This window comes from Musa acuminata, chromosome BXJ2-8 (genome assembly GCF_036884655.1).
Source record: "Musa acuminata AAA Group cultivar baxijiao chromosome BXJ2-8, Cavendish_Baxijiao_AAA, whole genome shotgun sequence".
In the NCBI taxonomy this organism is placed as follows: domain Eukaryota; kingdom Viridiplantae; phylum Streptophyta; class Magnoliopsida; order Zingiberales; family Musaceae; genus Musa; species Musa acuminata.
In genome coordinates, this window is record NC_088345.1 from 43937194 (window position 1) to 43952454 (window position 15261).

Sequence of the window (15261 nt, forward strand, 5' to 3'; positions counted from 1 at the left end):
CGCCCTTCCTCTGGGAAGGGATGAGGGGTATTTATAGCTACATCTTCACCTACGCCCCCGGGAAATACGTGCCCATTAAGTATTTGCATGGGTGGGCCCATAACCATGTTCCTCGAATAAAACGTTAAACATGTACATACGTAAACGTGAAACTCGTGGTCGTGATATATATATATACTTCGGGTTATGGATATAGGTGGAAGTGAGTAGAAGAAGATGATGATGATGAAAGATAATTATGGCCCACAAAACATATATCGACACTTAATCAAAGATAAATCCATTAAACATTGACTTGATGGGATTCTGCATGTGAGCTTGCTAATGTAAGTAAACAAAAAATCCATTAAACATTGACTTGATGGGATTCTGCATGTGAGGTTGTCAATATAAAGATGCTCAGCTTTGGTCAGCTTAAGGAAAATATATATCAAGGATTCTTCACTGACAGCTGAACTCAATCAGTCATCTTAAATGGATATATAGGTCTTCGGCTCAGCACAGCTTGAGCTAATTCTAAACCTAGAAACATGCTAAGTCTCATCTCTGTCACTATCAAACTTTACGAGTCCAAGATGCTGAAAAATCATTCCTGCAAAAACAGTTGATATGAAAAATATTTTCCCAATCACCGTTCGACAAATGGCAATGGATGATAGCTTGAGGTCAAAGACTATATGAACATCAGTATACATAGGAGGTCCACGTCCACGTGTATTTAATCTATTATCATCTCTATCAAAAATACATACATTGTGTCGAACCCTCTAAGACCACATCGGTGGCTTATCCGATATAACCCAGTAGATACTTAAGTTATCATAAGGAGCGAGGTGTCAACTATGTGACAAAACTTCTATAGTCATAATGCACAGAGAGCTTATGAATTCTTGTGTGTGATGGAACACCCTTGATGAGGCTTTTTTATAGTATATTTTTGGTATTATTATACTCATAGATACATATTTAAATTAGGAATGATTATGTGCATCTCTCGATCTCGATGGAGTCTTGCTGCACCAAATTCACGATACATGGAACAATCAAAACACGATTGGTAATGTTTGGATGATAATGATATACCAATCATATGAGATTAAATATATCAATCATGTTGCATCAACATGTTGATAATATAACATTGAGATATTGATCATATGACTTTACGGGAATATCATTATTTACCTATCAAATATGGTAAACTCAAGAAAATAAATGAAAGCAAAAGTAAAAAATTGACCGTGCTTCAAATTTTTAAGACTCGCACTTGCATTAGTCAATTTAATTAGAAAAAGTTACATTATAATGAAAAGTACAATATTAAGGATGTAAACATTATTAAAAAGGTACTTGACTTGACTTGCGTGTTCGAGAATAATTTTGAATTTCGAGCTTGCAGCTTCTCGAAATTTTGCACCAATACTTTCGTTGATACTTTTTTGTTGAATCATTATTTATACATTTATATTTTTATCTTATATGATATGTAACATAAACATATAACTAATACACGTTATAAACACTCTTATATGAGTATTAAGAAAATATTTATATGTGAAATTAGAGAATTTCGATAGTAGTACCACCCGTGCCGGAGATGGTACCCCCCAAGCAGATGGTGTTACCCTAGAACTCAGATTCCCGGGTTTTATTCGATGGTTGTATCACCTAGCATCGACAGTAGTATTGCTAGTACCATAAAATTCGGGGATTTAAATTTTTGACTTTATTTTTAAGTCATTTGGGGTCTATAAATACCTCACTCATATTTTCTTTATAAAGAAAAAATTTTGAGTATAAAAGTATTATAAACTCTCTTGAAAAGTATTGAGTCTCTTCCTCCTTCAGTTTAGAGATTATACCAAGAAGGTGTATGGTCTTTTGTAAAAAAGAGGTATAAAGGTTCTCTCCTAAGCTTGTGAAAAGGAAAAAGGGTTGTAACAAAGATAATTGATCTTTGCCCATGAAAAAGAAGATCGATAGTGAAAGCCAATGGCCTCGAGGGAAAAGAAATTAGAAGTAGACATAGGTCGGGATGACCAAACCACTATAAATTGATTTGCATCCTTTTCTTGCTTTCTTTTATCATTACTTACTGATTTACTTACTTACATTTTTAATTAATCATATTTTCGATATGAGTTTTATCGATCAAAATTTACCAAAATTTTATTTCTAAAGTACTAATTTACCACCCCTCCCTCTCTCTCTCTCAGTGCCTCTATGATCCTAACAATTGGTATTAGAGATTGATTCTCTCGGTTATATTAGCACTCAAGAGAGATTTAATAACTTTTTTCTAATAATCAAGAAGGTTATTCTATCATTTATCCTTCTATGTTTAATAGGACAGACTACACTTATTAAAAAATATGAATGCAGATTTTTTTACTTTCTATGGATTTTGATCTATGGTACATTATCGAGTTTGTTTTTCAAAAATCCTCAAAACCAATAAATGAATGGAATGATCTTAAGAAGAAAATATTTTTTTACATGCTAAAGCTATGAATACTTTATTTTATACTTTAGACAAAAATGAGTTTAATCATGTTTCTTCTTATGATACTGCACATGATATTTGGTATTTGGCACAAACTTGAAATTACTCATGAAGGCACAAATAGAGTAAAAGAAACTAAAATTAATATATTAGTACATAGTTATTAATTATTTAAGCTAAGTGAAACTATTGGCGACATGTATACCCGTTTTACGGATGTTGTCAATGGTTTAAAAGCTCTTTGTAAAAGCTATATAAATCTTGAATTGGTTAATAAGATTTTAAGATCACTTCCTTAAAGTTGGGATCCAAAGGTAACTATAATTCAAGAATAAAAAGACCTGAACAACTTTCCTCTTGAAGAACTCATAGGATTTTTAGTGACCTATAAAATGACTTATAAGGTATATAACAAACAAAAGAAAATTATTCCAAAAAAATATGAAGGATATTGCACTGAGAACTAAAGAAGGCAACTCGAACGAAAGCTCAAGTGATAATAATGATGATGACATAACATTCCTTACAAGAATATTTAAAAAATTTATGAAAAAAATAAGACTAATTCTACAAAACGAGAATCTAAGAATAAAAATAAATTTAAAAAGGATACAATAATTTGTTATGAATATAAAAGCCAGGGAACTTCAAAAATGAGTGTCCACAATTGAAGAAGAAGTTGCCAAAGAAAAAGAAAGAATTCAAAGCAACATGTGATGAATTAAATGCATCAAAAGACGAAGAGTAAACCAATAAAGATGAAGTAGCAAACTACATATTGAAAGCTTCCAATGATGAAATATATGACTCACTTGAAATTTTATTTTCTTATGATGAATTATTTAATATATTTCATGATTTATATGATGAACCTAAAATAATTGGTAAAAAATTTAAATTACTAAAAAAAGATCATGCATCTCTTTCCAATGAATTTGATAAATTAAAAAATAAGTATGACAATTGTATGTTAATATATTACATTAAATGTTAAGAGTCAGACTCATTCAAAATACATATATATATATATATATATATATATATATATATATATATATATATATATATATATATATATATATATATATATATATATATATATATATATATGATTACAACAAACATTATAAAATTTTAAAATTAAAAATAAATCATTAAACATGATTCTTGTTAAGAAATGTTCTGTACATAAAAAAGAAGGAATCAACTTTGTGAGTAGTAACACTCAACAAAAGCCAACAAAATTCGTAAAAAGACTCACACTACATGTTTCCCCAAAATTTAAATTTAATTTTTGTAAAAATTTGGTCACTATGATTATACATGCTCTTTTAAAAAATATAGCTCTCATAAATTAGTTTGGATTCCTAAGGAACTATAAATGATTTAATGCCAAATAACAGGAAAGGTAGATCTAACAAGGACCTAAAGTTAAATGAATACCTAAAGCAAACCCCTATTTTTTTGTAAGTATGTGTCCAAACAAAAGCTAAGAGCAAAAAATGGTATCTTGATAGTGGATGCTCAAGATACATGACCGGAGATCCAACATATTTCTCAAAGCTCACTAGCCAAGATGGAGGATGTCACCTTAAGAGACAACAATAAAGAAAAAATTATTGACAAAGAAAATATCAATAACAAATGAAATATTTTGAATAAAGATATTATGTTAGTAGATAGCTTAAAACATAACTTATTAAGCATTAGTCAATTATATGATAAGGGATATAAAATTAAATTTGAATCTAATGCTTGTGTCATATAGATACCACATAAAGATAAATCTATGATTACTTTAAGGAGCGATAATATTTATCCTATTGATCTCGATGGTTTTTATGATAAAATATTTTCTTTAATTTTAAACGGTGATGCATGGCTTTGGCATAGGAGATTAAGTCATATACGAAATATAACTAAAGAACTTGTAAGAGGAATGCCTAGAATTAAATTTGTTAAATATAAAATTTGTGATGCATGCCAACTGAAAAAGCACATAAAAAGTAGCTTCAAACATAAAAATCAAGTGAGTACCTCTAGATCATTATAATTAATTCATATGAATTTATTTGGACCTATTGACATAACAAGGCTAAGAGATATTAAATATGCTTTTGTGATTGTTAACGATTATGGTAGATATAATTGGACATACTTCTTGAAACATAAAAGTGATTATTTTATTTATTTTACCAAGTTTTGCAAACATGTTCAAACTAAAAGAAGTTTTCTGATTTTTTTTTTTTTTTTTGTAGTGAGTGATCAAGGTGATGAATTTAAAAATTATGATTTTTAAGAATTTTGTGATTCGAATAGGTATAAGCACAATTTCTCTACTCTAAGAAATCCATAACAAAAATGAGTTGTTGAGAGAAAGAATAGGAGTTGTTAAAAACATATTATCGATTTAAAAATTATCAACAAAAGAATTATATGTCTTAATAAATTTAAATTGGATTGAATTATTATCAAATATAATATATTAATATTAATTAATTTGACTCAGACTTATTGTTATTTAATTTTCTAACATAGTATCAGATATTTATTCTAAATGAGTGAATTTTTTTAAAAAAAGATATGCAGCTGAATAGATAATATATTATCTTTAATTCGTAATTTAATAAACTTACATCTTTGGATTGAATTAATGTTCAATCTTATGTATATTACCTAATTAATTTGACTTTTTTTTATCATAAATCAAGAGACAACTCTTTACTAGCTTCTATCATTCACAAAAGCTTTATGAGTTTTATCTCTGATAATATTCAATAAAGAAAGTAATTAATTTTTATTTAATTCAAAAATAATAATATTGCAATGATGCATCATGTCTATCATTTTTCGTTGGAACACACTTGCCCATGGTTGTTCAAAAGTTTCGAGCACTCTTTGGCTCCTATGATCTTCCTTTTTCCAAAAAGTCAAACAAGATTCCTTTTCCTAAGTAGGGGTGGGTCTCATGCTTGTCGATACTGCACCCATGTCCTTTTTATCAATCCCTTTGCATTCTCATGTTCTCTTTTCTATTCCTCCTCATCCCTCGGGATACCTTCGCTCGAACGTTAGCTTTTTTTGTATCCCACCCATTCCCTCTCACTTCCCAAACATAGCCTTTGGTTCTACCAACATGTAAATGTCTGCAAGTATGAGTCTGGTTAGTTTCACTAGTAGCAAGACTACACATCATCGAAAAAGCTATTTGATGTTTGCGTCAAGGCATCCCAGGAGCCGGTTTTGTATGTCAAGGGTCTCGTAGGTTTGGATACATCTGGGATGTCGACTCATAGGTTTGTTTATTTTGCTCGAAGAATATAGACCAGGTGACCATGCTCTTTTGGTTTACTCGTCGATGATCAGACCTGGCCGCTTCCAAGGGTTGGAAGCTAATAAAGGAGGTGAGGGTGGGTGTAACCCTAGCTCTCCGCTCATTGTGCTGGCTCTCTTCTCTCTCTTTCCTCTCCTCATGTTGGCCGTCCTCCTAGACTTGTGCCTCGATCATCTCATGAAGTCAAATCATATAAATAGGGGCAAATGGATGTGATTATATCTCACTCTAATTTTTTCTTAAATCGATCATAATTTTGCATTAATAATATTATACTTTGGAGTCTGGTTAAAATCTGATTTTTGTTTTGCGAGAAGCTATATCAACCCTTAAGTTATCAAAGATAAAAAAAATTATTTTGGACCAATTAAATCTTGAGACTTAATCCGCTCCTAAATCCAAAAGAGTTTCAACGACCAAAGCAATAGTGACTTCATAGTCATATTGATAGTTTTATAAAGTATTTTTCACCTCCAGAGATTAAATGAAGGCACATGGTGCCATATCATGCTTCTCAAACTTAATCTTCCTTGATTGAGAATCTAATCACATACTTTCTTCCCGACCTTATTATATTACGTTTCGTTCTCTCGATCATTTTTTTCTCTTAGCCTCACTAGGTTGGGCCCACTAACCTACTCAATTTTAACCTCTCTTTCTTTTGTGAAAATAAAAAATCTTTTCACACAAGACATCTTATTTGTGTATGATGCATCCACATAACACAAAAACATTCAAAGTGTCCCCATGCATCCTCAAGCATCTCATTTATATTTGATCAACCTAAGAAAAAAGCATATGGAGTATGCATCTTAAATTGTGTCAATTATGTGGAATAAGTTCATCTATGATAAAAAAAAATCTAAAATATCTAACACATCCCAAAGTATCTCATTTGTATACAATTCATATATCCAAGAAAAAAGACATCCACACCCGACATAACCAAAAGTGTCTCATCTATTTTACAATGCAACATCATAAGAACATAATGTGTTCACACAATACAAAATACAATCTTAAGCATTGAATATATTTAAAAGTATCCCCTGTATCCTTCCAGGATAAAAAAAAATCCGAAAGACTCAATGCACCATAAGACATCCCTTTTATGCATATTGCATTCACGGGCAAGGTAAGAAAGTAACAAAAATATAACTTCCTTTTTAGATTTGTTTTTTCTTCTATTCTTTTCTATCACCATTTTTTAGTTCTCTTTACAACACACCAACAACAATCCATCCTTTTCTTTTTTTTTTTGTACTTTTTTTCCGACACCAATTGGCTTTTCCCCAACACATTGGATTTTCTATCCTTTTTATATTTTGATTTGTTTTTGTTTCCATTCTTTTCTCTCACCGTTTTTTATTTCCATTATAACGCACCAGCAACAACCCACCCTTTTTTTTCACGTTTTTTCTCCATTGGTGTCTTCTTTTAGTTTTCCCCCACACAGTGGGTTGCATATTCTCTTTATATTTTGGTTTTTTTTTTTCACTTTCATTCTTTTCTCTCCCTTTTTTTTTTTTCTCCGTGTAACTCACCAACTTTTTCTCTCTTTTTGCATTTTTTTTCTCCTAGTTGGTGTCTTCCTTTGGTTTTTCCCTCACATAGTTGGTTGCATACCCTATTTAGATTTTGATTTTCTTTCGCTTCCATTCTTTCCTCTCACCAATTTTTATTTCTCCTTATACACTCCAACAACAACTCATCTGTTTCTGTGTTTTTTTTCTTAATACCCTTTTTTCTCCTGGTTGGAGTCTTTCTTTGGTTTTCTCCCACAAAGTGGGATGCATACCCTCTTTAGATTTAGATTTTTGTTTGTCTTCCGTTCTTTTCTCTCATATAATTAAAAGAAATCAAGATTCATAATTTTTATTGTCCAACAAAATTCGAAGGTCTATAAAAATAATATTTTTTTCTTAAGTGATTCTTCTCGTTACGATGTTATTTCAGTGCCATTCTTGGACTTCAAGACTTCTCGTAGACAGACTTTTCTCTCGTAGAATATCACTTTGTAAAATGACTAAAGAAAGATGTATGAGGTTAAACGAAGCCGCATGGTTTCTTTTCTATAATGGACTTTTCCGAATGTCATAATTGCATTTACGTTATAATTTTTTTAGAATTACATAAGTAGAAACATTTTGTCAAATAATTTACAAAATGAATCTTATCTTTTACAATAAAACCTTCGTAATGCTCCAAAGAGAGAGGGAAGTGCTCGGATGAAAAATAACTAAGAGGTTATATTGCCTTGGAGAGACTGCATCCCCTATCATCAAAATAACAAAATAATAATGGCTGTTAAATAATTTCATTTGAAAAAAAAAGGATTCTATTTATGTTTTATAATTTTTAAACATAAGAAATTAAATAGTTGCAATCATATATCCATTGAATATAGGATATTGCATCAATGCTAAAGGCTCTTTATAATATTTTTTTTAGAAAATCTAGTTTAGGAAGAGAATGTTGAATTATTAAATTAAACATTACGATTAGACAGGAGATGATTTAAAAGTTTTAGCTATGATAAAAAAAAATCTTATTTTAATTGAAGTCAATATTAAGATTGGGTTCAACCTCTATGACTATATAACATTGTAAAGAAGAAGGGAGGTGAGATGAATAGAGGCTGAGAGATTTCCGAGTATCAAAGATTTTAAATGTATGATAATTTTTTTAGTTTTAAGTGTCTCTTATATATATATATATATATATATATAACATTCTTATCTATGATTTCGTGATGTCCATTATCTTGTTGAGATATTCTAGTAGAAGCATGAGAGGCCTTGTGGAAATGAAGCTTATCAAAGTACGACAACCATGCAAACAATTGCACATGATCGATCCTTCATTTACTTTGGCCGGGAGGATTTTTGATGGGAATTAACTACCATAAGAGAACACATGAAATGGAAAGCTAATATAAGCATATGATCAGTCGAAACGTATCAAACTGCATCTTTATTTGTTTTATTCATGATCACAGCCACCCTAACGACGACGACGACGGTAACAATTCACGACGTCCAAGTAGCTAACAGCAAGCCTCGATCATTTATTGAAGCACCCCAACGTAGATTAGCTGAAGCAGCAGTATCACTCGAAGAGGTCTAGTTAGGTGCGAGGTAAACTCCGATGGCATCAATCATGGTGCCCGCACGTCCAAAGAAGCCAATGATCTTACCCGAGGCTACAGGAACGGAGAAAGGCTTTCCGCCACTGGTGCCGAAAGGTCCATAGCTTTTCTTGTTGGTCCTCAGCGTCAGGTTCCTCACCAGAGTGATTCTCCCCAGCGTATCCACAGACCCCTCGACGCCCACAAGATACTCGTCCTCTTGCAGTGGAATCTGAACAACGAGACTTTCTGTCATCGAGGTACAACCAATCGATGGTGTTAATTAGGAGGAAGATGACGAGGAGGACGAACCTCGTAGGGTGTGCCCCCCGAGCCACCGAAGTGCTTGGTCTCGATCAGGCCATAACGGGTGAAGGTGATCACGATGGCGTCGATGTTGTCTCCAGCGCGAATCTTGATGTTGATGATGCGGTGGGCAGCCCCCATGTCCCATGCAGACCCTCCGTTGCCACCCCACGCCCCCACCTTGATCTCTCCCGCCTGCACGCATGCACGACACCATCACGTTATATACCACCATGCATCGAAACCTTACGACACAACTTGCACAGCAGGAAATGGATAAAGAGAAAGAACCATTTGCAGATATGGATGTGTGTTTGCACAAGAAGAAGAAGAAGAAGAAGAAGAAGAAGAAGAAGATGCACGCCCTTCCTCTGGGAAGGGATGAGGGGTATTTATAGCTACATCTTCACCTACGCCCCCGGGAAATACGTGCCCATTAAGTATTTGCATGGGTGGGCCCATAACCATGTTCCTCGAATAAAACGTTAAACATGTACATACGTAAACGTGAAACTCGTGGTCGTGATATATATATATACTTCGGGTTATGGATATAGGTGGAAGTGAGTAGAAGAAGATGATGATGATGAAAGATAATTATGGCCCACAAAACATATATCGACACTTAATCAAAGATAAATCCATTAAACATTGACTTGATGGGATTCTGCATGTGAGCTTGCTAATGTAAGTAAACAAAAAATCCATTAAACATTGACTTGATGGGATTCTGCATGTGAGGTTGTCAATATAAAGATGCTCAGCTTTGGTCAGCTTAAGGAAAATATATATCAAGGATTCTTCACTGACAGCTGAACTCAATCAGTCATCTTAAATGGATATATAGGTCTTCGGCTCAGCACAGCTTGAGCTAATTCTAAACCTAGAAACATGCTAAGTCTCATCTCTGTCACTATCAAACTTTACGAGTCCAAGATGCTGAAAAATCATTCCTGCAAAAACAGTTGATATGAAAAATATTTTCCCAATCACCGTTCGACAAATGGCAATGGATGATAGCTTGAGGTCAAAGACTATATGAACATCAGTATACATAGGAGGTCCACGTCCACGTGTATTTAATCTATTATCATCTCTATCAAAAATACATACATTGTGTGGAACCCTCTAAGACCACATCGGTGGCTTATCCGACATAACCCAGTAGATACTTAAGTTATCATAAGGAGCGAGGTGTCAACTATGTGCCAAAACTTCTATAGTGTAATGCACAGAGAACTTATGAATTCTTGTGTGTGATGGAACACCCTTGATGGGGCTTTTTTATAATACATTTTTGGGATTATTATACTCATAGATGCATATTTAAGTTAGGAAGATTATATGCATCTCTCGATCTTGATGGAGTCTTGCTGCACCAAATCCACAGTACATGGAACAATCAAAATACGATCGATAATGTTTGGATGATAATGATATACTAATCATGTGAGATTAAATATATCAATCATGTTGCATCGTCATGTTCATCATATAATATTGAGATATCGATCATATTACTTTGCTTATTGGGAATATCATTAGTTACCTATTAAATATGAAAAACTCAAGAAAATAAATGAAAGCAAAAGTGAAAAACTGTACTTCAAATTTTGAAGACTCGCTCTTGCGTTAGTCAATTTAATTAGAAAAAGTTATATTATAGTGAAAAATACGATTTTAAGGATGTAAACATCATTGAAAAGGTACTTGACTTGACTTGTTCCTTCTAGAACAATTTCGAATTTCGAGCTTGCAGTTACTCGAAATTTTGCACCAATACTTTCGTTGATACTTTTTTGTTGTCTCATTATTTACACATTTATATTTTATCTTATATGATATGTTACATAAATATATAACTAATACACATCAACTTGTATATGAGTATTAAGAAAATATTTATGGGCAAAATTAGAGATTTAAACAATAATTAAAATAATAATCTATTATTAAAATTATAATGAATCAAATAATGTTTATAGTGTTTGATTCGTAACCTAATAAATTTAATTTTTTTGATTGAATTGATTTTTAATCTCATGCATGTTAATCAACTTAACCAACTAAAAACACATTATCGGTTTAAAAAATATCAATAACAGAACTATATGTCTTAATAAATTTTAGATGGATTGAATTATTATCAATTCTAATATATATTAATATTAATTAATATGACTTAGACTTATCATTATCTAAATTTCTAACTTAGTCATTTGGAGTCTAATTGAGTTAGTTTTGGGTTATAATCATACCAACTTAATTAGAAACCAGGGTTAAATTATGTATATTGGAAGGCCAATTCAGTGACCTGAGGTTGGCCTAGGCAATGGTACCACCTAAGAGCCATAAAGCATGAGTTGTGCTTTTCTAGGAGTTTTGGTGGTAGTACCATAAGTGCTGACGATGGTACCGCCTAGGTCGATAGTGGTATCGTTAGAACCTAGATTCCCAAGTTCTGTTTGGTGGCAGTACGGCCCAACTATCACGGACAAACTTTTAAACAAGATATTTGATGTAATGCTTATGTATATCCGTATCTTTTGGTATGTTCATGCTTTGTACAGCATGTAGAGGGATGACCGAAAGCTTAATAGTCTCATTTTAGTTAGGTTAGTAGCCGCTTTAGGCTTGTAAATAAAAGTTGTCATGTGGACACGTGTGAGAGATTTTTGATCTATAATGGACCATTTTACCCTTTGTTGTGCAACTGTTCATAGCTTGTAAATTTTGTTTATAATTTGCTTTGTCTATGAAGTGTTTTCGGAAATGTTTGCTTGTGGATCCCGAATGAGGCATTTTCTCTAACCCGTTCTCTCTTTTGTGGGTCCTAAGGGACATGGGAGGCTTCGGGGAGGCTGACCTTTGCAGACGGACACGCAAGGGTGCCATACGACTTAGGCAAAACCAGCTAAGTCCGTGACAGATGGTATTAGAGTGGGACAAGCACTCATTGAAACACTTAGCATGCAAACGTGGGGGACCTAGCGGGGCTGTGTTGAGGACAGTCAGCACACACGCGATCGTTTGGGAAAAACTGGCATGGGTAGGGAAAAGAGTCGCTCGAAGGAGCGGGCATTTGAGATTGGCATTCAGAGGAATGGCCAACCCTTCGCGTAAGAGGCACCACAAGAATAGGCAAGCTTGGAAGAATGTGGAGAGCACAAAGGGTAGGATGGCTGTGTTGAAGCTATGGCTCAATGTTGACAACAATACTTGATGGTGCTCAAGGCAAGCGAGGCGCTTGGTAAAGGATGAGACCATGCAAGGTGTAATGAGTTGCTCAGCGACCGAAAGAGTTGTGCAAAGCTCACAGAGGTAAGGGAAATTGCTAACTCAAAGAATTTGGTACTCATACATAGGCTTATATGCGGACGATGGAATATTTGCGGCCATCCCAAGGCGACCGAAACTTGGCGCCGTGAAGCATTGAAACTTTTTCTTCGGCATGTGAAGGATACGTCCGTAGGAGGCTGAAGTATGCAATGAGTTCAGCATGTTTGCTAGGCCTTGAATGGTGCAACGGGGGCTGTATTGACGTGGAGTCACAATATAGCAAGTGCGTTTGTAGGAGGCAGAATAATGCACAGTTTGTTCAGCAAATCAGAGTAGTCCAAGGGGATGGTGGTCTCCGAAACGAAGAGAGATATTGCTTCAATAGGACAATTATCCAGGAGGGATAAGTCCCGGCTCTCCAAAGGAAGAATCATGTGGGACGGACCTTACAAGTTGAGGAGTACCTCAACAAATAATAACTCCACGAAGCTCAATAGACTGAGCAAGCGGCGAGGAGTCGTCGCATGATCTCGCTCGAGAGAATGCTAATGTAGATGCATTACGAGATCAAGTGGGAGAGCGACCCAAAGCAACATAAATGAAGGCATACTTAGAGTCGATATGAGATCGGACTCAAGGGAGGGCAGACCCGTGGAACGGTGGGTGCAAGGGCCACCATCAACTCAATGCAAAAACGAGGAGCGGAGCAACTTGGGTGTAACTTGGCAAAGTACCCAAGCCGCATGAAGGGAGCCATCATAGAAGATGGAACATGGAGCGGAGGCACAGTGCTTTCCTTGGACAAAGGTCAAGGACATGAACTCTTGTAGAGGCAAGAGCAGGATCATATTGTTCCATGGGTCCTTTATTCTGACGGAGCGGACTCATCTTGCATGGTGTCAAAGACGAAGGGAGCTTCTAGGCACATGCACCTTATCATAGAAAAGCATGTGATGGAGGAACTAAGGCGACTCAATTTACGGAGGCAAAGTTAGGTTTGGAAGGCCTTAGCACGGGGCAAGAGGACGCAGAGGCGGGTACTCTTGAAGAATATGCCGCAGTGTTGCCATTCAAGTTGCCATGAAGGAAGCAGTGCGCAGCGAAGATTGTGCTGGTAGGGGCAGAGGCCCAGGATCTAGACAATTGTGCACTAATTACAGTGAAGTCGAGGGACTTCGGGAGCTACTAGGCGACGGACTGTCCTAGAGCGGTGCTTCATCTAGGTATGACCGAAGAGTGGGTGGATGAAGGTCGATTGCCAAAGGAGCGAACAAAATCGAAGGTGGAAGAGACCCTGCGATGTATTGGCAGAGGCCACACATGGAGGGACCACAATTCAAATTCATCCCACAAGGATCAGAATGCAATGGAGATGTCACCAGGAGGCGACATAGTGCAGCGGATCGTGGTGGAACAATTCGTGGCAATGCGATACACATGAATGTGCCCCGTGAAGGACTAGATCATATGGAGGTATGATCGAGAGCTACTGGAAGCTCCACTACGGTGAACAACATGATGGCAAGAAGGGCTATGGATTCAAGAAGTGAAGGATATGGTACTGTAGAGGCGGGTCTTCCGTGTGTGCATCAAATTTTACATCGGATGAAAACCTTGGTCATCAGCATATGGGGGTTGTGTTCCACCAAGGAAAAAGTTCGAATGCAAGTACCAGTGAGTCCCATGGGAGGGACTTGATCATATAGAGGTATGATCGAAGCAACTGGAGAGTTGGACTACTCCAGAGCTCATATTCGCTAAAGGGAGCCCGGCAAGTCAGAGGACAAGGTCGAGTAAGCGAACGTTGCTACCAAGGAAGCTAAGGAGAACAGAATTAGTGCAAACCCTACAATGTGATGGCAGAGGCCATGCATGGGAGTTGTAGTCTGTCTTTCTCCATCAACCAAAGGGAGCTACTTGGATAACACAGAGGTGTTGAAGCAGGGGGTCGAAAGGGGCGAGGAAGCGACAACGAGTCCAAAGGGACTTAGCTACCCAAAATCAAGCATCAGTTAGAATGGAGGTGGTCTCAAAGGAGTGCCACGAAGACATATCTACTGATCGTGAAGAAAAGGGATGCAGATGTGAGGCGACGGATAGTAGGGCCATGGGCATGGTAGCGCCATGATACCGTAGAGGCGGGACTTCCGTGAAAGGTATTGATCCCTTGCTCTCATGGAGGGAGAGCGCTTGGTCGTAAAAGGGGTTGAGGAGGCAGAGCATGCAGAGGCAAACTTCAAGTACCGAGACAAGGCTGAAGGGCAGATACAAGGAACTTCGTAAGACCGGTGTCAACGAGCTTCTCACCAAGATAGCCGAAAGTGAAGGACTTCGGATCATGCAAGAGTGCACGACCAAGGAACGAAGCAGGCAGTACGTGGTGTTGTACCTTTGCTACTCAGGGGAGTAGGTAGCAGGGTTGATGGAGAAGATGGTACAATCCCAGAGACGACCAAATCTATTAGAGAATTACTCCAAGTTGGGGTGAAAACTTCTTGCATTCCAGAAGTTCGACGGCATTGAGAAAGTGAATCATAGTAGCTAACTCAACGCAAGGAGTGCAAACACTTCAAGTGCTTCAGAAGTGTGAGCAAAGAGCAGGCGAAGGCCAGTAACCAGCTCGATGCATGGAGTACAACCTCGAGGAGGCGGGCGAAGTCAAGTAACCTTTGCTTTCTCAATCCTTAAGAGAATGGGCGAAACTGAGTACCC

At 36.0% G+C, this 15261-nt stretch overlaps 1 protein-coding gene across 1 annotated transcript; it reads right to left on the reverse strand.

Moving 5' to 3' along the window:
• Positions 1-8795: 8795 nt before the first annotated feature.
• LOC135618243 (protein GOS9-like) lies at positions 8796-9631 on the reverse strand. The gene is made up of 3 exons (XM_065119109.1): positions 9562-9631; positions 9277-9465; positions 8796-9196 (listed from the first exon to the last, which is right to left on the reverse strand). The coding sequence occupies exons 1-3, from the start codon at positions 9562-9564 to the stop codon at positions 8960-8962; spliced, it is 429 nt and encodes a 142-aa protein (XP_064975181.1). The 5' UTR covers positions 9565-9631; the 3' UTR covers positions 8796-8959.
• Positions 9632-15261: the final 5630 nt, after the last annotated feature.

What these genes read in the sequence shown, in the direction of transcription:
- LOC135618243 (XM_065119109.1), bottom strand. An exon ending in CGGGGGGCACACCCTACGAG is followed by an intron (nt 9,197 to 9,276) that starts GTTCGTCCTCCT and finishes CTCGTTGTTCAG; the next exon opens with ATTCCACTGCAAGAGGACGA.